Source organism: Equus asinus, chromosome 1, assembly GCF_041296235.1.
Source record: "Equus asinus isolate D_3611 breed Donkey chromosome 1, EquAss-T2T_v2, whole genome shotgun sequence".
In the NCBI taxonomy this organism is placed as follows: domain Eukaryota; kingdom Metazoa; phylum Chordata; class Mammalia; order Perissodactyla; family Equidae; genus Equus; species Equus asinus.
This window is the reverse complement of record NC_091790.1, coordinates 123,986,029-124,012,585: the sequence shown is the minus strand read 5'-3', so window position 1 is coordinate 124,012,585 and position 26,557 is coordinate 123,986,029. Positions and strand designations below refer to the sequence as shown.

Below are 26,557 nucleotides of genomic sequence, written 5' to 3'. Positions count from 1 at the left end.
AAATGCTTTTAAAGCAGTGGATTTAAACCTGGCCTCTTACCACGGACCACTCGGCCGTCACCACCATTGGTCCTGGAGTGCTTGAATCAGTGACATTTATAATTCTCCTCTCTTCCAGAATCTCTTATTTTGTTGGTCATCTTCATGACCTTGAAGACCTGACTTATTCCCCTGCATTCTCCAGATCCTTCCTCTGAGATGCTTTTTCTATCTTCTCTGATCAAAATCCATCATACCCTCTTTTGTGCCACTGCTGTGCATCTCCCACTAAACAAATGCGACTCTAGGTGCCGTTATTTTGCGGGTCTGTCTCTGTAATAGCACCCTACGGGTAGGAACTTGGTCTTATTTATCTTTAAATTGCCTGAACCTGACGCTCAGTGAAAGTCCAATATTGACTCCAAAGGAAATCATGTACGATGATAAACGAGACGTACTCATCGAGCTCTGCCCGCTCAGAGAGCTCCGCAGACTCTCTACGGAACCTCCGGCTTTGAGCTTCGGCTTGTCCATGTGTTCGCTGTCAGGCTGTGAAGAGGGAGGGGAGCCAGGCATTCCATCGAGGCCTGAGTCCTGAAATGAGTCACAACAAAGTCAAGTTTCATCAGAGAGGACGGGTGTCATTTTGTAATTCGCAGCAATTTAGGCTTCAACTAAATTAATCAAACCTGTCTGCTTGAAATCTCTCAGAAAAATCTACCGACCTCTTAGACAAAACATTTCGCCAGAGACTCAGAGACTCTCAGCATGCTCCACAGACCAGGAATAAAGCTGGACTTCACATACAGGTCAAGTACAATACCCTAGTAACATAGTACCTGGAAGTACTATCAGATAATCTTTAACCTATTTGAAGGGAAACACTTACACTAAAAAAAAGTGTATTCCGTGCTAAAAAAGAAATGGCCACATTCCTGTCTCTGTTATACAAGTTACTGAAATTGGCTAGTAAAATACCAACTTAGGACCCAGATAGATAGTAAAAATACCATTTTTCTGTCTACAGTAAAATCTCCATATGCCACCCCAAGGTTTCAGCTTCTCTTCTGTGTTGTTAGTAAAGAGCTGTGAAGACCCTCTCGGATCAGAAAGCTGACACTGGTGACTCAGCAGTGACTTTTCACTTTTGGGGTGCCTATCATCATTCGTTTGGCTCCCCCTCATTTGCACATATCAGTACAGCATGCTCATTGGACTAGTGCTGTTATATGGACAGACAATATCACACTTCAAGAAGTTTGCCATCAGAATGGTTTACTTGCCAAAACAGAACACTGTGGCATGTTACACGGCCCCGTGAGCACAAAACCATCTAACCCAAACCTGTTATTTGCATAGTGCTGAGTCATCAGAAGGGCACTGATGGGTCCCTGCAAACATTTGAGGACAACGGCAATAGCCACTTCTGATCTAAAACACATTTGTGCTTTACATTTAAAGACAGCAAGCAAACAACCTCAAAAGCAACAATTATACACGGCAGGGCCATGACCGGGAAGTTACTGAAGCTACAAAGTATGAATTCCTGAATATATTTTCATTCCTCCTTTCAAATCGTGAAATAAGTCATCTTTCCAACTAAAATCTTTTTTTAATGTTTCTAAAAAAAAGGACATGTTTTGAAAAATAGCAATATGGAATACCGATTTCTGATACTGTATGTTCTCAAATGCTTTTAAAAATTATTAACTTATTCATCACATATTTATTGATCACCTACAAGAACAGGTACTATTCCAGGTGTTGGGCATACAGCAGAATAGAGTAGACGAAAATCCTTACCATAATGGTTAGTATATTTACTAAAAAGTTGGGGAAAAAAAAAAACTTGCAATATTAATTTTCTCTCTCCAAAAAGCATTATAATGATCACTTATTCCTTCTTTTTTTTTAATTACGTGAAATGACTGCTTTAAAAAAAATGAGGACTAAGAATACAGGACTGCTATATAGTAGTAAAATTAAAGAAAAACGTTCAAAATCCCATTAAAGTTACATGCTCATGATCCATAAGGCAGAAAATCCCTAGAAAGGTAAGTTTACAGAAGCTTTTAGTGGATGTTTCACAATTTAGGGGAAAAACCAGCTAAATAAAGTGCTTTAATTCATGGCGCTGCTTTCATTGGCGTGACGTCTGCTTCATAGGAGGGTGCACAGTTTGCTCCACTGCTGGGCAGAAATACAGACCGGCCATCACTCCCCAAGCCCAGAGGCACAAGAAATGAAAAGAATACGGAAAACAGTCATGGGAAGACACATCTTCTGTCTTCATGTCAGAAGTCTGTCTGGAGGCAGCCCAGACTTCCCCTGGAGGTCTAGGAAGCCAAGGCTTCTGGACCTGGGCACCCTTAGCATGCTGGATGGGTAAGTCTTTGTTGTGGGGGCTGTTACAAAATGTTCAGCAGCATCCCCATCCTCTGTCCACTAGAGGCCAGTAGCACCTACCCTACCCCACCTCACCCCAGCTGTGACTATCAAAAATGTCCCCAGTCATCATCCTTCAGTCAGTCGGGGAGCAAAATCACCGCCCCGCCCCTGGGAGAAGCACTGTCATAAACTGAGGATGTTGTGCAGGCTTTGTCAAATCACAGAGCGGGCGGCTGGCTAACTGGTGTTCAGCCATTCAGACGGGGGATGCTTGGCTTTGAGCTCACTACGTCCACCAGAGGGCAGCCGCTGAGCAGAAATGTCTGCTATTTTTATTTGGTAGATAAAGCGGCATTACTGACATATTTCAAGCAGACAAGCAGCTCATACACAGGTACTTCAACAGACTACAAAATGAATACCATACAGGAGCAGACTGTTTTGAAAATCTAACGGTCAAAATTACCTCAGGGCCCAGCTCTCCAAGGGTTTTATTCCTCCACCCAGACAATTAAGTCAGAAGCTAACCATGTTTCAAGCGACGAAATTATAGAACTGGGCGGACAGCAATTCTGTGATGTTTTAATGGCTACCCATAGGGCCAGTCAGTGAAAACACCCCCAGGAAACTTGACTATGGAAGCCCTGTATCCAGGAAGCGCTCTCTGAGTTGACTTCTCAGACTTGCCACGTGCTTCTAGAACAACTTCCACGACCTTTGAAAAGTCTGCTAAGAAAACTTGAGTGTCTTTTTTTGGTTTGATTTGGGTGACATCCATTTTGTAGCAAGGACTATTTTAGAAAATAAAATCCTTCCTTCGTGTTCAAAGTTTCAGTGCTTATTAGACTAAAGAAGAATCATTTCTTTGCACGTCTGTGTTTTCTCTCATCTGGACACAGAAGGCAGGGCCTGCGTCTCGTATTCCCAGCATAAAGCACAGTGCCAGGACACCCTAAGTGCCTAATAAACGTTGGTTGCACTGAATGTTTGTCGACATGAACTAAACATGCCAATGAGTGTTTTTAGCACCATATAAATCTCGGACTGATCATCCTTGGCCGCCCGTATCATCAGGAGGAACCACGGGGCCTTTCTGCTGGGTAGTCACATACCTGTTCAGAGACAGAGCTGCTGTATTTTTTAGACATTCTCTTCCTCATTGTCTCTTTCACCGATTTCACCTTTTTTCCAAGAGAGATGCGGGAGGCAGTTGGCGATTTAATTACTTCTTTGTACACAAAATCTCCTTCTTTACCCTGTGAGACAAAATGTTGTAAGTACCTTTAATCACAGAAAATGAAGCCCCCAAACAGGCTTTATTTTTTAAGCCATCAGTGTTCTACTTCTCAGAAAAATACTGGCATCCTCCAGGATCTTGAAATTTTTCCTATGTTAACTCAGTGCTGTGCTATTTATCTTTTTAATTAAAAATTAAAACCTATGGTGCTTTTATTTGATTGTTTAAAGTGGGACATGAGTCATTTCTTGTGTTATTCAATGTTAGGACATTCTTCCGCTGATAGACTTATTTCTACCATTTTAAATACCCAAGGGGATTGTATTTAATCATTAAAGAGTGATTTAGATGAATCAGTGTTCACATAATCCTAGGAGTAGGGAGGAAGAGAAGGACAATACTACTGAATTATTCTAGGAAGGTGGTAAGAACGAAATGGAAAAGGCTCAGTCATGGTAAGTCCAGCATCTGATCGGATTTATAACCATACAGCTTAGTGTGGTCAACTGCTCAGAGTGTGTAAATTTCCTTTTCGGAACCTGGTAAACTGTGGTCACCTCTCATTCTATTCCGCATTGGAAAAGACCCAACTTCTCCATGAGAAAAGAAAAAATATCATGCTTTCTCTCATTTTTAAAAGATTGACTACATAAAATTATTGGTTTACGAATCAATAAAATTTGATATCCTAATAAAATAGTTTTATTCTTCCAGAAATTCTCAACACTTCAAAAATCACAGCTGGCACAGGATCACAACAAATAGAATGCATGGAATCTTAATTTCACAGTTTCATGACAAGATGCTCAAGGGGAAAACTAAACTGTATGTAAAAACACACCTACAACTCTGGGGCCTCAGGAAGTAAACCTTAGGGAGCAAAAGTTGTCACCACAGGGTGGCCTGTCCCCAGACTGGGATCCAGAAGCAAGAACCTTGGCCCTGAGGGGTCTAGTTTTTTTGGCCCCAAGGAGACTGGGTTCATTCTAAGATCAAGGCTTAGTATAGAGCTATGCACTTGGCCTATGGTGAGGCGGTTTTCAGAAATGCTGGCCCTTGGTACCTGAAGCACAGGGCTCCATCCTATTGCACGACCTGTGTGTAGTAGCCATGTGCACTTGAAACTAGCGTGAACAAAAAGTACGTGTGCACAAATGACTGGGACTGCAGAAGCCACACTCATCTGGATTTGTGACTTGAAGAAAACTGGAAACAAAGGCATTAAAGGAACAGCTACTACGAGGAGAGAGACGGAGGCCAGAGGTGCTCGTCGTCCAATCCACGTGGAACAGTGAAGAGCCTTTAAGATGGGTGGGATAGGGTTTCTTTCCCCTACCATTCAGGACCACCGAGGAAAAGGTTACCCGCTATCAATGGTCAGAGACACTAAATGTGAAACTATGTCAACCACGTTGCTTGAATCCAAACCTTTTGCTTTTCCTCTGATGTATACTCACCATTGGGTCAGAATTATTGCTGCCAATGTGCAGAGAACGATTCGTCAGGTCAAACCCTCCAAAACTGCAGGTTCTCTGTGGAAGGAGAGGGCAGGGCAGGAATAACCCAGTTAGGCTTCCGTCAGCCCGCAGCGCACCAGCCCAACACACTGCCCGTTTGCAGGACATCACCGAATCACAAATGTGTTACAGGATGAATGGAGGAAACGAGAAATGATGAGGAAAAAAATACATGACTCATGTTTTAGGGAAACTTGACTCATTTTGCCCTTCCACAGGCCACTGGGACTGCGCCTACATCAGACGTCCAGAATCTCCTTAATGTGTAAAATCCAACTGGTTAAAAAAAAAATTCAACACTACAAAAAGTCCACGTGTGAAGTGCTGTAAATTTCCCTGTCTCTTAGCAACAGAATTTCCCCTCCAGGCCCCCTAACATCAGCTGCATACAATGTGATGATGCGGGACTATGTATTAGGGGGTCCTGTGCTCAGAGGGGTCCTGTGGACCCAGGTCTGTGAGCCTATGCACAGCTCTGCCACTGACAGCAGGCGTCTCTGATGGACTCGTTTCGTTTAATTTTAAATCTCTGAGAAGGGGTAAAAGGTTATGTTGACAGTAGTCCAATCAGGCCAAGAGGATTACTCACTCATTGCTTCTCTGACCTAGTCAAAAATGCTGATAACTTTCCCATCTAACTGCCCAACTTAATTAATTACGACTTTTTTCTCAGAGTGTATGAAGTGCAGACACCACATCTGCCCAGAAAAAAAAGGTTGATTCAGTGACTGTCTTTGACCATACTCGTGAATTTCGGTAGGAAAAACACGGATGCTGTCAAAAATGAAGACTTTACTGTCTTGTCAGTTGCTTTCAAACTTTATGGAATTGCTTCTACTTCAGTGATTTTATATTTCAGAACTTGGTTTGAATTCTCTGTTGTTTTTCTAGCCAAAAGTACTCAACGACCACCACCGCCCTCCCCCCCAAAAAAATCTGGAAGGAAAAAGAGATACTCAAAGCACGTTATTTTTGTTACAACTGATTATCTTTTTAAACAATTAGTAATAAAAGATGAATAGCAGGTTTGAGTTCCGATATTTTATATGACCTGTTTCTCAGAGAACTCTAGTTAGTGGCTATTAAGTGGAAGAAATGAACAGAGAAGCACAATGTATACCATAAACATTGCTTATTTAAAATAAATATACCTTGTATATAATAATTAACTGAATCAAGAAAGTAGGAACATTCAGGAAGGAAAATGACTAGGTTTCTGGAACCACACAGATTGTCCTGGTTCTGCCCACTTCCCTGCTGTGTGACCAGAGGTCAAGTATTTAAACTTTCTGAGTTTTGGTTTCTTTACCTGGTAAAACACTATCTATATCACGTATTTGAAGACTTCTAGCACGCTGCCTGGCATCAAGCAGACACTCCATGCATATTGGTTTCTTCCATTGCTTTTCATTTGGGCTACACTGAGAATTCAGTAGCTTGTCCTGACAATTTTAAGACTGAAGTTTAAGCTTAATCAACATTCCGAATTTGTAAATGAAAGACTGGAGCTTAGTTCTGGGCCTTACATTCTGGGTGCTACAACTGTAAAATGAGAGCATCCCAGGAATGGGCCAAAAAGTGGAGCTGGCAGGTGTGGCAGAGGGAAGGCCAGGAGGATGCAGAAGTATTACAGGAAGCATTTCGAGATAACCAGCATTCAGGATGTCACACAACTGTTTTTCTCCGTCACCAAAGCTGCTATTGCTGTTTTAAATAATCTACTATGGACATGATTTCCAGTGCACATTACTCTAATTTTTCATTAAATATCAATGGGCAATCTGATTTCCCTTACAGTCAACTTCAGTACACCTACACCTGTTTTACAGAAAGAGAAAGGCCTCTTTATGCAAAAACACCCATCAAACCCCCTAACCTGGCAGGCAATGTCACAACCATCTCTTTTAACACTGACTTTCCCTTTCCAGCTAAGGCCAAATAGATTTTCTCATTTTCGCAGAGATTTGCCTCTAGTTCCTTTCCTGTGACTCAGGGCTTCAGACACAGTATGGTGCCCAGATGCCTCATCATTTTATGGCTTTGCATTTCCCTGCTTTAAATTCCAGCACAACTGCAACACTGGAGCTTAGCACGTTATTTCTCATGCATATGAAAGAACTGACAAAGAATTTATGTGGAAACTATAACTGCAATAAATTAGAAGCTCATTTATGTCTTCAGATGCCTGCTGTATTCATTTATTCCTAAAATAAAAAGCTTAAAGAGTGAACTGGTTTTCTTAACTAGCAACTAAAACCTCTCCCAGTGATATGCTACCTGGACCTGGGTTCTTCTTTACCAGTGGAGGAGGGACAAAGTATCTAACAATAAATATTGCTTGAACTCATCCTCAACTTTTTCTTTAATACAAGGACTTCTCGAAGTAGCGTGCCTTCAACAGAGAAAACAGACTGTAAGGGAATAGCGAAAGAAAGCAAATCCATCCTTGACTTTGGTGGTCTACAGAAATGAAGCCCAAATGAGGATTTTTTAGGTTCATACATCTCCTGTACAGAGAATTAAAAGAAGATTTTAGATAGATGCTTGTGGATGAGGAGAGCCAGTCAATGGAATGGTCATGCAGTTGAAAACATGTTTTGGGGGGAGTTGAATTTTAAAAATAGACAAAATCCCAAAATGTCATGCATGTCTGCTCCCCCAAACAAAAACTGAATGACCAAATGAAGAGCAAGACAAATGACCATTTCCAGTGAGCACAAAGCATTATCATTTCCCTGAGGTTTCATCAAGCAAATATGGCACTTTTTGAAAGACAAAAAGATCAAGATTTAAGATTAAAGGAAACTGTGCACTTTTAGATAAAATGAAGGAGATACATGATAAGAAGAATGGAAGGCACTTTTAAAGTAAACCAAGCAAAGAAATTATCTTAATTTCTTTTAAAAAAAATGAAAAAACAAGCTCTTTCTGTTGTTAAAACACTCATCTACCCTTACGTTCTCTAAATAATTAGAAAATTAAATTTTGTTTTCCTGATTGTACAATTATACTTACAATAAAAAGTCTGTGAAATTTCTAGTTTAGCACTGAACGTATATTTCAGCATGTATTAAAACTGTCCAAACTACCGCAAGCTCAGAGTATCTTAAAAATATCCAGCCTCAGGCTGATACTTGAAGATTATATATCGCCACCATTTCTGGGGGAAAAACAGATTGGTCCTTGAACAAGCTTGCCTAGATGTCCACACTCAGTGTTAATGAAGAATTTATCACTGGCCCATAATGTTAGTAAATAGCACAGAACTTAGAAAAATAACTTCTAAAGAGAAAGTCCTGATGAAGTTATATTATTAATCTGGCAATAAATAATATGAGGGGCACAGGAGCAACTGAAGGGCCTCAATTTAAAAAAAGGCTCAGTATTATATCGTTTAAACTCCTGGAGATGAGGCATCAGTGAACAGAGAAGAGACAGATCTGCTCTATCGAGGTCATGTCAAAAGGTATAGAGGCAGTGAACTGGGCAGAACACTTTTGAAGGCAAAAAATAAACTATCCTGGGCCAGCCCCAGTGGCCTGGTGGTTAAGTCCGGCACACTCCGCTTCGGTGGCCTGGGTTCGCTTCCCGGAGCGGACCTACACCACTCATGCATCAGTGGCCATGCTCTGATGGCAGCTCACATACAAAAAATAGAGGAAGATTGGCAACAGATGTTAGCTTAGGGCCAAATCTTCCTCAGCATTAAACAAATAAATAAATGAATAAAATTATACCAAGATTGCTTAGCCACAGATATTTTACAAAAGACCTGGGGGTCAGAACTGAATCAGTGAGAAAGAGAATTCTGCTATTTTATAACAAAAACATAACCCAATCAAAACTGTTGCCATGATGTAGAAAGAAGCAGAAGGAAAGTTGTTACTAATAGTATTAAAAGTGTTGCAAGATTTACATGAAGGTGAAAAGAGGGAAAATAAGACCTAGCAAGAAAGTCAGTACATGTGGGAATATTTGGAAAACCTCAGGGCTAAGATGACCCTAATGATCCTTTCTGAACAAAGAAAGTCATTTTAAGGATGACATTGATCAACCAGTGTCCATTTCCACAAAAGCAGAACTTGACTGAATGAATTTAAATTACAGTAATTGTCTGGGGAAGAACATCTTACTCGTGAAGCTGAAGGACTCTGGGAAAACGCCCCACCATGGGCTGCAGTGCAGTCTACTGCTTCAGATCTTTACAAGGAGACACAGCCAGCAGTCCGGAGGGGTTTACGCAGGGCACAGCAGGGCGAGCAAGCCCACAGAGCCTCCTCGCTCGGCACCATGTTATATGGGCTACTGTACAAGCCAAAAGTTGGGTGGGAATTTCAGAGGGAAAATACCTACATTCTCAAGTTCAATATAAATCATGGCCTGAAAACAAATTTTACGAGGCCTCTAATAATTCAATAATAAAATCGAAAAACATTTCTTTATTTGAAAGTAAGTACTTTATTCCTTGCTATGTATAGAAGAATCTATGGGGCAGTGGAAAACATTTTTAAATGTTGATCCCTTTGTTTAAAAAGATAAGAACATCCAATGTATTTAAGTAAAACAAGAGATGTTTTCCCTAGGTTTTTTTTTTTTCCTTTTAGATTCAAGAAATTCCCGTGTGCCCCCAGTAATAAAAGAAATATACATTACAATGTTTTCTCAAATCACCAAATCGGTGATTATGATGACGGCAATCTTTCTGTGAGCTAGTTCCTATTGTTTTACTTAAGCGAAAGAATAAGCATCTCTTTTAGGGGCGAAACGTCCTTCTGTTTTGAATCAGCTTCTCTGAGGTCAAGTGACAATGGGATGGCTGAGGATCAGGGCAGCCACTCCCAGAAGGAGGTCAAACCCTGAACAGCCCTTCTCTGGATCAGCCTCAAAGTGTAGTTTTAATTAAAAATCAAACAGCTTCAACTGGCAAGAGGACAAATGGGAAAGAAGGAAAAGCCATCACTACATGAAAGGAGAGTTAGAAATTCGAGGTGATGGTGGAATGGACCCTGAAGGCATGAAGTTATGAGCAGAAGAGGAGGAGGATGCGAGGCTCCACGGAAGAAAGGCCATACGCTTGACTGCACCTCACAGAAATGACAAGGCTGCCCTCATGACCATCTCTGGGACTCACAGACTTCTGGTGGATTCTCAAGAGCACCCTTTTAGTACAGCGGTCGACCGTGGCGGCCCACTTCCTCTTTGCCTCCTCATCCTCCTCCAGCAAGCAACGCCTCAGGTCCTGTTTCTCAGCCCTGCTCAGGGTCCTGTCTGAGGCAGGACGCACTAGCTGGGTCAGGTTCAGGTGGCTGTACAGGCTCCGCTCCACCACGTAGGTGATATTGAACTCGCTGACCGAGGGGCGCCCGCGCACCCTCCTGCTGGGGATGCTGCAGCTCCCGCCCACTTTGGGTTTCTGCCGGAGCAGCTGCAGGTCACAGGTCGTGCTGTTAACTCCTTTTCTGGAGGGACGCTGGCAGAGAAAAGCTCGGGAACACGAATAATTAGGATCCGTTTTCTTCAAGCGGATTTGCTTCCGGACACTCTGAAGCTCCTCCAGAGACACTAGCAGGTGGTGCCTACGACGGTGGGTGTCACAGAAGCAAATACCATCTGTACTTACCCCGTGGCTCAGGGACCCGAGACTCTTCTTCATCTCCCCCTCCGTGAGCGAGCGGGAAACCTTCTGGGCCTTTTCTTCTTCTGGATAAGAGAAGAACGTCCCCATCTTCTTGGGGGGCTTAATCAGGCCCCGACTCTCTCCTTTGCTGAAGGTTTTGACCAACTTCCGGCCAGCTCCCCAGGTATCCAGGCTGCTAGATGATGGGGAAGTGGTGAGCGAGTCTGAATCATCTTCCGGGGGTTTCTCAGCAGAGCCATCAAAGAAAAATGGCTTCTTGTGCACTCCAGAGTAAAGGGCGGACCTTTCATCCACGACCGGGGCGTTCTCAAACACATGTTCCTCCCCGCCTGGAGGGGAATCAACAGACACGTTCATGGTCTCCTGCACATTTACCCTTGAATTCTCTCACAGACCTTCTTTACGCCCCCCACCCCGCCAAAAGTAAGCCAGCCCACGCAGAAACCACAGTGATGTCCCCCAGCCCCATACCACTTACTCTCTTCATAAACCCAGCTCCCACTGAAATAAATGCATATACAAAAGAAAATAATCAAACTGTGCAAATGCATGGTTTCACACAAGCTTAATGTTAAAAGGTTTCGGATGTGTTTTCCTCTCCTTTAAGTATCTTTGTAGACCAAACACTTTAACAGACCTATTAAAAATGCCATTTGCAACACTGAAGCCAGTCATTATCACGATATTCCTTAGCATCTAATGATAATGGTCCTTCCCAGTTTGTTGGTGCAATCCTCAGAAGCTAGGAAGCAGGATTTTTCCCCTTCCAAAAGGCCCTCTATTGAGTCTGGGGGGCTTTTTAGAGTCAGAGTGTGATGAATGTCATGTGGCTGATGGTGGGTTTTTTTATTGGTACCTGTGCCATTTAAGTAATTAAATCACCAAGGCAGTCTGGGTGCAGAAACACCATAAAGAGTTGTAGCTTGCAAATGCCACGGACAAACGGTCCCCCGTTGACAGGCCAAACACAAAAAGTTAGGGAACTGGGTGATCCCAGCCAGACATCCCATCAACTCAGGCCCTGCTAAGAAGCAGCAGGGGCATTTAAGGGCCTGAACACGTAGGTAGCCCCAGAGAGCGTCCCACTTCGTCGCAAGGACCCAGCTCTCGAAGCCTTTGCTGGAGCCAGGTATCGAGCCACGCCCGCCAGAGCCCAGTGGAAAGCTATGGCCTCGCTGGCAGGAAAACCGAGTTCTTTCCTGCATGTGTTATGTGAACAGATGTGCGGAAAGAAGTAGGTCAAACTGTGGGTGTAGTGATCCTAACTGGCTGTGTCCCTCTAATTATAAGGAAATTTCTGAGCTTCGCAGCTTTCCACCAGCTTAACTGTGAAGAGGAAAAAATACAAAGTTCTTTGGAACAGAGGGATGGCACTAAATATACCAGCTGGGACGAGGGTGCCAGTGCGTGGCTGAATGTCAGAGATAAAGGGAGGGATAGAGGGAGAAAGGTGAGCAGATTGGTAGGAGCCCTTTAAAGTTCCAGAAGTTTCTTACTTTCCCAACTCATGGGAATGACAGCTACAAATTTAAAGGAAAAAAAGAACCTCTGCTATTAACTATAACCCAAGATTGGCTCTGATGTCGAGGAGAGGGCAGTGGGGAGGCAGATTCAGAACCAGCTCCAGTCTCAAGTTTTCCATAATCTGCAGCACAAATACATTTGCTCAAGAATTATTCCCCGATTCTTCAGGAGAGTTTCAAAGCAGGGTCTAGGGCTCCGACAGCAATTCACCAGATCAGAGGCAGTGTGTGATTAGCATGGAAGTTTCTTGCTCCTTCCTCAGGACACCTGACTAATAAGGTGTAGAGGCCAAGGGTCCTTATGTTGTTGGAAGTAAAAATGGCAACCTCTTCTGGATGCAGTGTACCCTCCACTTCCAGAAAGAATGATGGGGCCACGACGAGAGGCACAGCCTGGTGGCAGAGGCAGTCCAACAGCGGACTTCTCTATAAAAGTCGTCCAATCACAGGGTCATGGCTTCACATTTAGCCCAGGTGTCCACAAGGGTGTGCAAAGGCCTTATCTACCCACAGTCCTAAGGGGCTTTGGGGAAGTCAGCTGGGGGCGACTGGATATCTTAAAGACCTGTCACTCGGCAGTGGTCTAGAAATTTTCTGGACTCCGTATTTATGACTGTCATCAGAGATTCCGACACTTCCGTGTCACATGAGTTTGGAACCAGCTGGTGCACACATGTCCAGGACATTATGCAGCTCCACTTCCTGGTTCTGGAAAGTCAGCATCTGGTAGGGAGTTGCAGGAAATGGGGCAAATGCTTCCAAAGTGGCCGCATTAGCCTGTGCTGAGGGCCGGCCTCATGCGGTATAGACTCCTCTGTCTGGGCCTGACCCAAGGCCTGAAATCTCAGCCTTCACTTGATTTCTTGGGTTTAGAGCATTACTTCTCCCATTCTCCTCCAACCTGAAAGTACAATTGTCCTATGGGGAGAATGACAATCAAGATGGGCTCACTCCATCATCATTTGGAGTAACTTGCTTCACCCAGTGGCCTTTATCTATCTCATTCAGCTGAGATCGGAATACAAAAGGAAAGTGGATTTCGACAGGAGGAGGGGTAGGATATGGGATGACTTCTTGCCAAGAACACAGATGTATGCTCTAGATTCCAGCCCCCTGGCTGGGCCACTCACCATCTCCACAACTTTAATTACTTCATCTCTCTGAGTCTGTTTCCTCACCTGCAATAATGCCTACCTGTCTTAGTAAGACCTACTACCGGGCTATTGAGAGAGTAAAATTAAATGAAGAGAGGTATGTGAAGGTAACTTATAAGCTGAAAAGCACTGTACAAAAGCCAATGATTCATTATCGGGTTACAGATGTGCTGGAACAACGAGGGGAGGGGGCGGGGGCAGTGTGAAGACCCAGGATGCAGAGAAGTCAAGCTGCCCAGACTTAATTCTGGAACTTGTGCCAGCTGGCTCGGTGCTCTTGAGTAAATTATTTCACCTCTTGGTGTCTTAGTGTGCTCATTTGTGGAATGAGGATGGTATTAACGCCCGCCTCTAGTGGCTATTCTGAGGATGACATATTAAAAGAAACAAAATCTAAAGTGTTTACCACAGTGCCTGGCACACAGGATGCTCTCAGTAAATATTCAGACAACCGAGTACAGGCACAGGCATGCACGTCTAAAGGATGGAATCCTTGAAGGTTCGGGGGCAGAGGAAAGGGGTTACTGGGAGGATGAATCTTCCTGCTCTGCAGAAGCAGGGACCCAGGTGGCTAGGTACCAGTTCTTTTGCCAGTGAGGAAGCTCAGAGAATTCTATTCTGTGGGGGCTGGAGGCAGTTCTAGACTAGCAGGTGTTGGGGGGCAGCCCGAGTGGATGCCCTGAGCTGCACGCACCCTCCTTGAGCCTCTTCCGGTGACATCGACAGGCCCGGTCAGTGGCACCCCAGCCCCACAAGTCGTCAGACACTAGGGGTGTAACTTGGACCTCAGTTCACCAAATCCATCTTCCATCTGTGAAACCTGACTCCTCCCCAGCTGAATTACAGTTCAGAGCTAGAAGTCCATGGAGTGATTACTTTTTACCCTAGAACTACCTCTTTTCGTATACTTTTCCTTTTTTTCAACTATGTCTCTCATAGACCATTGAATTGATTTATTCTGACATAAATAAGCGAATTTGAATATTTCTGTATTTTGCAAATGTTCTTCTAGTGGAAAGGCTGTCTCAACACACATGACTGTCACATATGAAGGGACTCCCGGGTGGCAGACCCAGTACTAGGTACTTCACCCATTTTATCTGGTTTATGGACAAGACCCACCATCTATTCACGATATTTGAGATTTAATTTTGGCAAGTGTGCATGAGGTTTGCTTTAAAATGTGGTGCCCCCAAGGCTGAATGATGGCAATTCCATATGGTTCTCGTTAATATTATCCACTCACACTGTGTGTGTGATTTCAGCAAGAGCTGACACGATGAGAGGAAACCAGGCTACATTCTGTACTGGGAAGACCAGGACTGACAGGCAGGTGTTAAACATCCAAATGTAAAACCAGATCACATCCAACCAAAGACAGAGTTACCAGGCAGAAGGACACCCAAATGGAACCCTGGGATTAAACACACTCTAAGTTGATGACACTGGCTATAAAGCAGATCTCTCTGTCTCTCTGTCTCTCCCCTCTTTTCTTTTCTCTTTTAATCTCTGCTCTCTCACAATAACCTCCTCACCTTCAATATTCTTCTAGGGAATTTAAACTGATACATGATTATAACAAACAAAAATAAAAAAAAAAACAGCAACAGTAACAACAGGAAACCCTTATCTATGCAAAGAAGGGGAAATTCAGTTCCCTCCAAGGCTTGATTTACACACGGCAAAAAAGCCTCCACAATGATGATTTTTCAGTCTACATGTTAAAATCTTCAAATTCCTCACAATGTACATATGACATTTTAACAAGTAATATGCTTTCTTAAAAAAAAAAAAGACATATTCTTTCCAGTATTTTTTCCAATTCACTCATTGATTGCCAAACAGGAAATCTTATTCTTTTATTTTCTCTTTTTGGGAGAATTTTACAGGATGCTGCGAATGCACATTACAAACAGTAAGAAAGACAAACAGGGTGGAGACTTGAACTGTCATAATTACTTCAATGGTAAACTATTCAGTGCAAGAAATCTAAGTTCATGTCCCTTTTCACATGATTGCTTCATCTGACAAGTGGCTTAGCAGCAATACAGGCCTCAAAGATCCACTCAGAATGGAAGGTCCTTAAAGTCCCATTTGAATTGAGACTTGAGACTGTTTATAAGAAGAACAGATCATCCAAAAGGATGATCCAAAAGGATATTAGAGATCCAAATGGATGTTAAGTGCCTCCATTCTTAGCTCTTTGTTTAAAGTGGATGTATATCACATTTGGACTATATTCACTGGGCTGAAACCATTGTCCTTTTCGGGGCAGAGGCATACACTGAGAGGAAGTTATAATAAGAGTTTGTATGAAATGGTATAAGCTCAAAATGAAAGCTGTACCACACCCTGAGAAGATTTATTGTCACATACTAGTCATCTCCCATCTTTGTAATATTTAAGTTCCTAAGCCCCTGTAATGCTGGATCCCAGGATCCTTCATTCCATCACGTGCTGAGCGTTACCCGGCTAGCATGCAGCCCCAATTCTCTCTCTGCCAGCCCAGCTAGAACTCAATCTATTTCCCCATTTGAAATCATAATCTTTTTCCACTGACAAATGGACCCCCAATGCTTTACTTTGGAACAACCAGAGTGGAGTTTGCTTTTTTACCTTCAGTGCTGGGCTTTTTCATTTCTTCCACCCTGATGAGTTTCTTTCTCACTCTGCGAGTGGAGTTTACCAGCTTGTGTAACCTCTTAAACTTCACCGACTCCTCGGTTTCATCATCTGATTGTTCTCTTGACTGGCAAAGAAACAAAGGAAAAGTTAATCAGATAATTGCTCCAGAGCTTGGCTCTTGCAGGCGGGTGCAGCCCAGTCTCACTGCCAGCTGAACTTGGGGCACCAACAAATCTCGCCAACAGGTTCACGAAGCTCCACCTACCATGTTAAGGTCTAATTCAGTGGCGAATCAGATCCTGGGCAACACAACACACACCCTTGCCCTTGCCGGGCATGTGGTGCATTTGTCTCAACTACTTCCCCGTCCTCTTTCGGGAGAACTCCGGCAGGACTCGGTCCAAGGCTGGCCCTGTTATTCCAGTTACTCTGCTGTGGTTTGGGTCGGGCTCTCATCTGTCGGGCCCATCAGGACTTGCAGTTTAACGTGGTCATCAACTACTTCTCCAAACCAAAACTCTGTTGACTTGTTCCAGTCCTCCCCGAAAATCAAAAACAGCAGGGCAGGAAAAGGGAAGAGATGCAAAAAGCCGCCTCCTACCCCATTTGTTAGGAGCGTCTGCCACATCTCAGCCATCCCTTCCGCCTCTCCCAGCTCTTTCCGAGAGCTCGCAAGGCGCACGCGAGGACAGACCCTGCATTCCTCCAAGAGGGACAAGGGAAAAAGCTGACCTTTTCAGCCATACAGTGCAGTCCATATTCCCCAGCATCCCATTTCGTTTTGCAACGACTCAAGTATGCTCAGCCCAGCTGTTTTCCCTCAAGTATCCAACATTACAGAGAGAGAGAAAAAAAACTTCTCTGCAGCAGTGACCCAAGCGAGAAACAATCCATTCCTTGTGAACAAAATGAGGCTTTCGCTTCCAAGTCAGCTCCAACATTCAACATGCAGCTTCCTCTGTTTTATCTGTTCAAAATGTGCAAACGGGGGTGCTGCACGGGCCGGGTGCTCGGGCATCCTGGGAGTGCAGAGCCCGGCAGAGTGCGCAGCCTCAGCACTCCCCAGCCTGTGAGCAACTCCAGCTAATCCTGCACATCCTGGCAACAGCCTTCTCTCCATTTCCTCAAACCTGGTTCCCTGAAGGAGGAGGGAGAGAAACGCCACAAACGGGAACACAAAACAAAAACAAACCACATCGTTGAGTCTAAATATGGAGACTTCCCCCCAAGAAATGCTCTCATGAATCCCAATTTCATAGACAGTAAAAGAGGCAAGCAAGAGTTGGCAGAAAACAGTTCAAGAGGAAACAAGGTAGAGATTATATTAATTATTTAGGCATAAAAATGGTGCATGGTGCCAGTCCACAAATTATTTCTGTGGCACCACGGCACTAGGTGAGGGATAAATGCAACGCATTTCCTGGCCTCTGGCCTCACCCTGGAGCCCCCAGCATGCAGCCATTGCACTTCCTCCCTGCATGACCATAAGCAAATCATTCACCCGCTGAAGAATAATTATGATAACCCATAAATGGCAAGTCATTAGGACAGGGGTATTTCTCAGCCTTTCCTTCTGAAAAGTATATCCAATTTCCCTAAATTCCTAGAGGGAATGTTGCATACACATTTCAGAATTAAAGTTGACTACTGGTTACCTGGTAATGAAGAACAGAAATTGGACCCCCAGGAGACGGGGGAAAGAGGATAAATTGTATGCTGACAGAGTACTTAATGTGTTTGGTCTAAAACTTAAAATGTAACAAATTACAATGAAATAAGTAGAGCTCCTACTACATACTCTGGTTTGAGTTTTATTTTTGCTTGGTTGAATTGTTGATGTGTGATGAGATGGTCGGAGTGGTAAACCAGAGGAATGAGAAGAACTCGGTTAACCCTCGTTCTGGGTAATCGGCACCTGAACCCAACCACAGAGCATGGAATTACACATAAACATTTAAACAACATTTGGCCTTCTCGATGGATCTCAAAAGCCAAGCAATTCTAACAGAAGAAGAATCAACATCACACTACAGACAGTCTCGGTACATACCAATGGGACAAACCTAAAAAACGTCTAGAACACTCACATTAAAAAATTCGAAAGTCAAGCGCAAAAGAAATAGGCCCAGGTTGTTTATAATGAAGATACAGGAAGCTACATTCCAGGATGAAAACACTGATGTATATAAACATCATCCCTAGCTTGGGGGTTGCCGTTGGCAGGGTGCGTCGTGTGTGGGTGCATGGAATGGGGGAAATACAAAGAGAAAAGGGATATACAAACAAATAACATAAAAATCTTGAGTCCACAAAGACACAAATCATTTGTAGGAAAGGCACCATTAGAAGGAACTTTTCAAGAAGAAATCACAATAGTCAAACCGGGACAACAGATTGAAAGGTAACCACCCCAACCCTCCGCCCAGCTACTTTCCTCTGGCCGGATTCACTGTGGTGAGAAATAACATATTCCAGGTACTTATTTAATTGCTTTCACATGTTCCATCTATTTTTGAGAAACAGGAGCTCTTTAGAACTTTGAACCAATGTTATTTTTATTTTTCTAAAAGAAAAGTGAAGGTTTTGGAGGTGTTTGCAACTGATAAATCACAAATCATGGCAACCAAGAGCTTTCTTTGCATCATCATGTTTTGGACATGAGACCAGACAGATGCAGCACAATTTACAGGAAGAAAAACGTAAAACAAACCAGTCATTCAAGAAATATATGTAAGTATTTAATAGAAAATGTCCTCTTAGGTCAGCCTAAAAGCCACTGGAGTTGAACAATGTGTCCCAAGGATGCTTTTTATCAATGGAGAGGTGTTGACTTCCCACTTCCTCCTGAGTTCAGAGGAAAAAGAGTCATGAAATATTTGCCTTCAAAAAATTTTCTCCATCTGTTTTAACATAAAGACTCTGTAAAAGGCCTGCATTTCTTTTAAACCGGGGAGTAAAGCTTAAATTCTTCATTTCATGTTTCGCCTTTTAAAGTAAGCATGTGCCACTTCCCAGATGCTGGAAATAAAATATTGTGTATTTTTATTCAGAAAATACACGTCAGAAATGGCAGTTTGAGAATTTTTAAAAAATATTTTAAATAAAAAATATATATAATTTTTAATTGTTAAAATAAAATACTGTATATATTTAAAAGAAATCTTGCCATCGGGAGGAACTTTGTAGAAGATGAAGGAAATCTGCATATATATATATAAAATGAATGAGCGATTCCAAGAAATAGGCTCATAACTATTATAAACAGGTTTTAAACAAACTACTGTGAAAAAATAACAGTATACATTTACACACATTCCAACATGAGATGGTATCGCTGCCCCTCCCGGTCCTGCCTGCCTCAGGTCAGGGCACTAAAATACACTTTAATCGATCATCTTCTAAAGGAGAAGGTGACAAAATCTGTATAGAACTCCCCACCTCTAAACCTTTACTAGAAAAAGGCAATTAATTCATCCCACCAAAGGATGTGGAAAAGTGGATTTAAAATATTGTAAATAGAGACATTTGATTTCCAGGCTCTCTATGGCAAATTTTTCCACCAGAAAGCCCATATGGCTCAACTTTTAATTACTTTGGCTAATGCTGTATGTAGTAATTCTGTGGTGAATGCTTAAGTGTTTCATTTCTGGTTTCCATGGCAACATTACATCAGATTGCAGACAGCTGGCTCCACAGTTTTAAACCATAACAAATTGACCAAGCCAAGGCACAAAACTATAGCTGCTTTAAAGAGATAGGACACCATTCGGCTGCCAGGCGGCTGAATGAGGAACCTACGGGGCCCGTTTGGCGTGCGAGAGGAGGGTGGAGCCTCCTTCCTTCTCAGCTTCTTCTGGAACATGTGTGTCCTTGACACATCTGCAATGTTCTAATAGGAAAGACACGGAGCCAACGTGGAGAATTTTTTATACCGCAGCTACATTAAGCCTAATCAGAAAAAAGGAACGCAATTAATAGCATCTGTAGATACAAAAATTTGTGTGCTGGGTCAAACTAAAAGCATCCCCTCGCTGTTGAACTTAAGCCTGTCACGGCGGGTCGGTAACAGATACTTCACTCGACCCTGTAACAAACAGTTCTTGCAACTATCACGCGCTAGAAACAAATGCTTTCCAAAAGCCACCCGGCACAGTCGTGCAGGCACAGGAGGGATGAGCTGTAATAAAGCTTAAACTGGACTTGCAAGGAGCAACTAGAACCCTTTGGGGGACCGCCTGAGACCACGCTGAGCACAGGATTACAACTGTGCCCGCTGCGGAAACACGCTCACTCAGCCTACATCCCCAACTCCCAACACCCAGCACACTGGCCCCATTAACAGCCAGATCAAGTCACCTTATCTCCCCCAGAGCCATGCACGTAACACTGTAAGGGGTTTGAGCATCTCTGAAAAGTATTCTGAAATTGGAAATGTGTTCGCTGGTGAAATTCACACAACCGTTTCTGGTTAACCCAGTACTAAATCAGACATAGACATTTCAACTTCCTAGGTCCGCGTTGGAAGTTAAGAGAAAGAAGCGGATCAATCGTAGGTTTCTCAAAAGCAATGTGCAGTGCTGTCTGAAGTCAAGCCCTCCCCACGGAACGCTGCACCACTGACAACAGAGCTCCAAGCCACGGACACTCAATCACACACATTCCCACCATATTCTCAAAATAATACCCACTCTGCCTCCAAAAGCTCTGCCTGATTACTGGGTGAGCGGGCTAGGAAAGAACGCTCAACTACAACATAGAGAAGTAAACAAGAGAAGAAGGATGAATCGAGAAGAATTTGAACAGAAAAGAGCAAAGCATCACAGCCAGCAGCCACCGAACAGCTTTTCCCTGAAGTGACAGAAAGCACATTTTTCCTTTCACGCTGAACACACCCAGCGAACTTACCGGCTTCGGCATTTAGCAGGCCTAAGGGGCGACTCTGAGCACGTCCGGAACCCCCGCCCCCTCCCCACTTTGCGAGCGTCTTCACTCTCGTTCCGTCAACTCTGTAATCTCAAAGTGAGGACTAGACACTCCTCGAACATGTTCCTTAGGAGTTACATGATCGGACAGGCTCCACCAGCACAGCTTCAGATCCGAAGGAGAAAAAAAAGTGAAGACACTGGATTCAATTAGCTGCTTTCTGCTGGCTGACTGACTCCCCAGTTCCTTGCTAACTGCATAACTCGTAAGAAAGGCATAAGTCATCAGCTCTAAGCAAATCTCCTATTCACCACAAGGAAAAAAGGCAGTGTTGTACGTGGCAAACAATCCCTGTTTTCACTGACGAAGGCTCCCTGACCTCCCGCTGGCCTCCAGTTCCTTAATTACTGTCTATGGAATTCCAGAGAAAGAAAAAAAGAACGCGAGAATCTGAGCAAATCCGAGACAAGGACGAACCCTCACAAGTGACTGGACTTAAAAAAGATCTCTTTCGCAGATATTCTTCCGAACACCCCCCGAAGGGAGTAGTCATGATTGAAAATAGACACCTTCCAATGGCTATTTTTGAAATTACTGAATTAAAACTTATGATTTTGGTTTCCGCCTAGAATTGTCACTTTCTGCCCTCTCCCTGCTCCTTTTTCTATTTTAACCACTAGACTCAATGTAGGATGTTTCCCCTTCATTGACGCTTCTAAAACGGTCTTAGCCAATTGTTTCAACGACCATTTCAGAGCAGCTGAGTTCTCTTGCATTCTAGAACTGTGAACACAAGGACTGGGTCACAAGATGATCATTTAATTTTCCCAGGGGTGTTTGGGGAGCAACAGGCTCAGGTTGTTACTTTAACAGAACATTCTCCAAACAAGACAGGACTGAAAACCCATATGAAGTTTGCATGTCATGGGTGGCATGTCAGATCTGTATTTTCAGGGCTAAATTCCTTGAGCTGGGTAAGCCATGTCTTCCCACCACACAGCGTGAGCTGCCCATCCCTGGGGCCTCTCTCATCATGCGGGCCTTCCTTATGTATGACATAAGGGCCCCTCCCTTGGTAAGCATCACACACACATATTCACACGTTTTTACCAAGCGGAGATCCCAGGCAGTGCCACAGACCGCCAGAGCTCAGCGCCTTTCCCTCGGCTCTTGTGCTGCTCTGCGCCCCCGGGGCCCCTGCGGCATCTCTCACTCTTCAGTAAGAACTGCAGGAATCCCCTTTTCCTCCAATTTTCTACCCATAAATGTCTCCTCCCACCCCTGATGGAATTTCCTGTCATTTCTCTCCACAAGGGTTCGCCACACCTTCCCTATTCTGCCTAGTTCCCACTGCACAAATCCATTCACCGACACCCGCTCTGGTTTCATGTACGTTCCCTTCTCCGCTGCCATCTGAGGGCCACATGTGCCACACATTGGGGCAGGTGCTTTCCGGACATTGTACTTCCAACACCCATATTTATCAAATGCTCACAATTCCCAGGCACCGAGTTAATTATTTACACGTATGACCTCATTTCAGGGACAGTAAATGGCAGAGGCAGAATGGGAGACTTCACGACTTCGCTCCTGTGCCCCCCACCTCTACACGGACTTTCCTCACCCAAGACTGACAACCACATTGCAGGAGACGTTATGCTCAGAATTCCTCAAGACGGTAAATAGAAGTCCTCGGTTGAACGTGTTACTTGATGAAAACTCAGAAAATGCATAAAGCCGGATGAGATTGGGGTAAAGGGAGAGGAAAGCCCCAACTAACTGGAATTCAGACAAGACCTATGTTAATTCCTACAGGTGCTGTCTCGCTGTGTAGGTTGCAGAGGCAAAGCAAACGTGAAAGAAAGCTGGTGATCCGGCCAACACCGGAGGCTGGGTCTCAACAGGTCGTGCAGGCGCCAAGTCCCCTGGATGCCACCTGCGAACAGCGTGTGGCCCTGAGTAGGTGTCTTAACTTCTCTCATTTATCAGATTGGCACTGATAAGCCTCCCATGACTCTTGAGAGGATGAAAGGAGAGCCTGACGTGAGGCCCAGAGCCCGGCAAGCGGCGAAGTCTCTATTGACCTGGGATGGCGGGAGGCTGGGCATGGACAGAGCGGGCTCTCTGGGGCAGTCGAGGGAAGGACGCTTCTCCTCCTCGTTCCCCTATGCCCCACTCCTCCTGTACAGCCCTTGTTAACTGTCACTTCCATCACTCTCGGGATGATTCAGGTACTCAGGGAGACACTCGATGTTGGGCATTACATAGGCACCGGACAGGGGCTTGTCTTTCAGAGGACGGGAAGGGCCACAGGGACAGGGTCCATATCTGTCCCCCTCCTTGTGTTCTTGGTGCCCAGCGCAGGGCCCGCCCACAGTGGGCCCTCACTACATGTGTGTGTCATTGGCGCGGAATGAAGGAGCTTAGACTCTCCAGCCCCATAGCTCCCAGCCCTTGCTGTGTATCTGAGTAAACTGCAGGAGATCTGAAAGACTAGACTGGGCCAGGGCACGCTGGGGAGCTCCTTGGTGGAGGAAAGGTGGAAACAGAGGGGCCAAACTTCATGAGGGAAGGACATGGCTGGTCTTGTTCACTGAGTAGTGGACCTGAACTCACGCAGCACACAGCAGGGGTGCAAACTTGCTGAGGACAGACTTGAGCATGTGATTCCCACTCTATGGCCTTCTTGTGGATAGATGACTTTGCATGGTCAGAGCCCTCCCCTTATTTCCAGTTTCTGTGTATGTTATGCTCCACTCTGCAGACACCATGTGGAAAGGGCCTCTCAGAGCACCTGGTTCTCATCTTCTGAGTTCCTCTGAGCATCTCAAATGCCCCATCTCTCATGGGCTGGCACACCTTTGCACCTGCAGATCTCTGTTTTGGAAATAACTCTGCCCACCCCATCCACTTACCTAGCTCCTACTCATCCTTCAAGATTCAGCCCATGTGTCACCTCCTCTCGAAAGCCTTCCTGGCTTCCTCCTCATCTTCCTTAGGCTGTGTGGTAGCACAGCAACCTAAACAGGCTTTATCGCAGGACTTAGCCCAATATACTGTAATCATTCTATTTCTTAGCCCCACACTAAACTTCACGAGGACAATGAGCACCGTCATCCTCATTTCTGTATGTGTGCCTAAGTAACATTTATTGTGTTATGTCTGATTACATATGATGTATAGTGAATTACAGGCAATTTGGAAAATGCAGAACCACAAAAAGGAGAAAGAGAAAATACCTATATCCCCCCACCCCTACTCGGATAGAAAAATTGGTCATATTTTGGTTAATGGCCTCCCACTTTTTACACCTGCACCCTATACATTCTTATGTTTCTATGTTTTGTTGTGTGTTTTTACAAAAGAGATGACGTCATGCTCTCAGCTGCTCCTCCTCCCACAGCCACTGTCAGGGCCCCCAAGCCTCCCTCAAGTGAACACACAGCGTAAGTAGTAACAAAGCGCTCGCTCATCACTGTGACCCTGTTTGAGCCACTCTGCTGTCCCCAAAGGTTTTCTTTAGAGAAAACCTGGAGGTGTCAAAGCATACTGTTCAAACTGTTTCATAACCTGCATTTTAAAATTAATACGGTTTGAACATCTTCCCATGTCAACAAATGGAATACAACAATGTATTAATGATTCCACAGTAGCCAGTCATGGAAGTACACCATAATCTACTTAAATAATAGCCCCATCACTGGTCACTTGCATGTTTCCAGTTTTTCAATATTACAAACAATACTCTGAGGAACACTGCATTGTAAAACTTCTAACATATCTAAAATTCTTTTTTCAGAATAGATGATTAAGATTGTAAAATTAATGGGCATATTTTAAGTCTTTTGATACATATTAACAATTTGCTCAGAAAAACACTGCTATTTTTAAATCTCACAAGTAGCATAAAAAGAGTGCCTAATTCCCCAACACAATTGCCAACAGTGAACATTACACTGTTCTTTTCCACTTAGGGAAGTAAAAATAGTATCTATGTTTGTGCTAAGTACACATTTCCTGATTGAAATGAATGAATGAATGCACTGAATCAAGGCACTAGGAAGAGCAACGAACAGAAATACGAGAAAGCTGGCTTTACCGGGACTACCCTGGTATACCCAGGGTTATACTCTGGAAGTCTCGGGGTAGAGACAGCCCCAAGAGAAGTTCAGCAATATGACTGATACAAGTCAACTGTGATCAATGCTAAGAGGAACCAAGACATACACGGATTCGGAAGTGGGAGAACTCACCTTTGGCTGAAGAAATTGAGACATACTTCCGTGGGAGGAAGGGCATTGGCAATGGGCGGTGAGGCATTTCCGGGTTCTTATCTAAGCTAGAAGTCCAGTGTTTAGATGGCCCCGAGGCCCTATTTCTTTCTCCTCTCTGACCTTAGATGCCTATCTGACAGTCAAAGAGAGTTGGGCTGATGCTGTTGGCTTTATAAACAGCATGTGACACCAATCAACAACAGCTTCGGGCCCTCCTCTTCCCCAAGCTTGATTTCATAATCTCTCCAACACGCCTGCTCTCCGTCCACTGATCCAAGAAGTGATGCATTCAAGGTTACTCCCTACCTTGGGGGCAGCATATGGGCTCCACTGGGCATGTTCAAGATGAGCACTGATGACTGCCAGTGTGTTGCTCTTTGTGTTTATAAAAAAAATTAACCTCCCTCCTTAAAGAAGTCAGAATTACTTTAAAAAGTGTTTGAGTTGTCAGAGTAACTACATAAAATATGAAACACACTGTGGGTTTTTTTTCTTTTATTTCACAAAACAGTCAAGGAAGAACTCATCTGTTTAGTAAGAAATATTTTGCTCATTAGCTGGTGACATCATTGCCCTCTGAAATGAGGAGATTTTTGTCAGCATACGGAAAAAAAGATGAGATTCCATTCTTCTCCCAGAGGTGCAGTGTAACAGTGAAATAATCTCTCTGGCAGTTTCAAAATTAACTAGTTGTTGCCAGATTTGAAGAAAGAGGAGGAGGAGGGGGTGGCAGAGAAGATAATTACATGATACTTTTATTTGGAAAAAGTGTGTGAGAATTTGAGGTAATATTACCATCCTCTAGGGGCAAAGGCTTGTTGCTACTTAATTCACTTAAGAAACTGTTAAAAAACTAACTGTAAAACCAAAGGAGAAGCAAACGGACGCTACATTCCACAACACACTCTACTCTTTTTCTTACACTCACGAACTTTGAATTGCTTTTAATGACCCCCAAAATATTGCTACTTTTCCCACAAGAAAGAGGGAGAAAATATAAGACCACAGGAGTCCTACAACCAAGTCTATGGAGAGTTGGATCCCAGGTAAGCCCATCCATCTCAATTCTGCACATTGCCATTGAGCAGAGAAAATCCCTTGCCTTCTGAAAGGGGCGGGCAGAGGAGAGAGGTAAGTGGAAGAAAGAGAACTGACTTCCCTTTCACTCTGTACACCTACGAAGGCTTTTTCTGCCTGGGGTATGTCAGCCTGCCCATCGCTCAGAGCACCCTGCTGTTCATTTAAAATTGGTGAGCTATGGTAACAAGTGATGCAAAGGCAGTCAGCAGCTCTACAGGT

At 43.9% G+C, this 26,557-nt stretch overlaps 1 protein-coding gene across 10 annotated transcripts in view; it reads right to left on the bottom strand.

Annotated features, from left to right (window-relative positions):
- The window catches only part of SASH1 (SAM and SH3 domain containing 1), a 300,314-nt gene that overhangs the window by 20,073 nt on the left and 253,684 nt on the right, over positions 1–26,557 (bottom strand). For 7 of the 10 annotated variants that reach the window (XM_070506937.1, XM_070506946.1, XM_070506940.1 and 4 more), the window contains 5 exons: positions 16,053–16,185; positions 10,742–11,088; positions 5,062–5,136; positions 3,480–3,623; positions 438–573 (listed from right to left, as the gene is read on the bottom strand). In XM_070506937.1, coding sequence (XP_070363038.1) covers positions 438–573; positions 3,480–3,623; positions 5,062–5,136; positions 10,742–11,088; positions 16,053–16,185 — 835 coding nt within the window. Of the gene's footprint in view, positions 1–437; positions 574–3,479; positions 3,624–5,061; positions 5,137–10,741; positions 11,089–16,052; positions 16,186–16,326; positions 17,089–20,966; positions 21,347–25,237; positions 25,388–26,557 lie in introns of those variants that run through there. The other 3 variants (XM_014850640.3, XM_014850641.3, XM_014850642.3) reach the window with 3 other exon arrangements.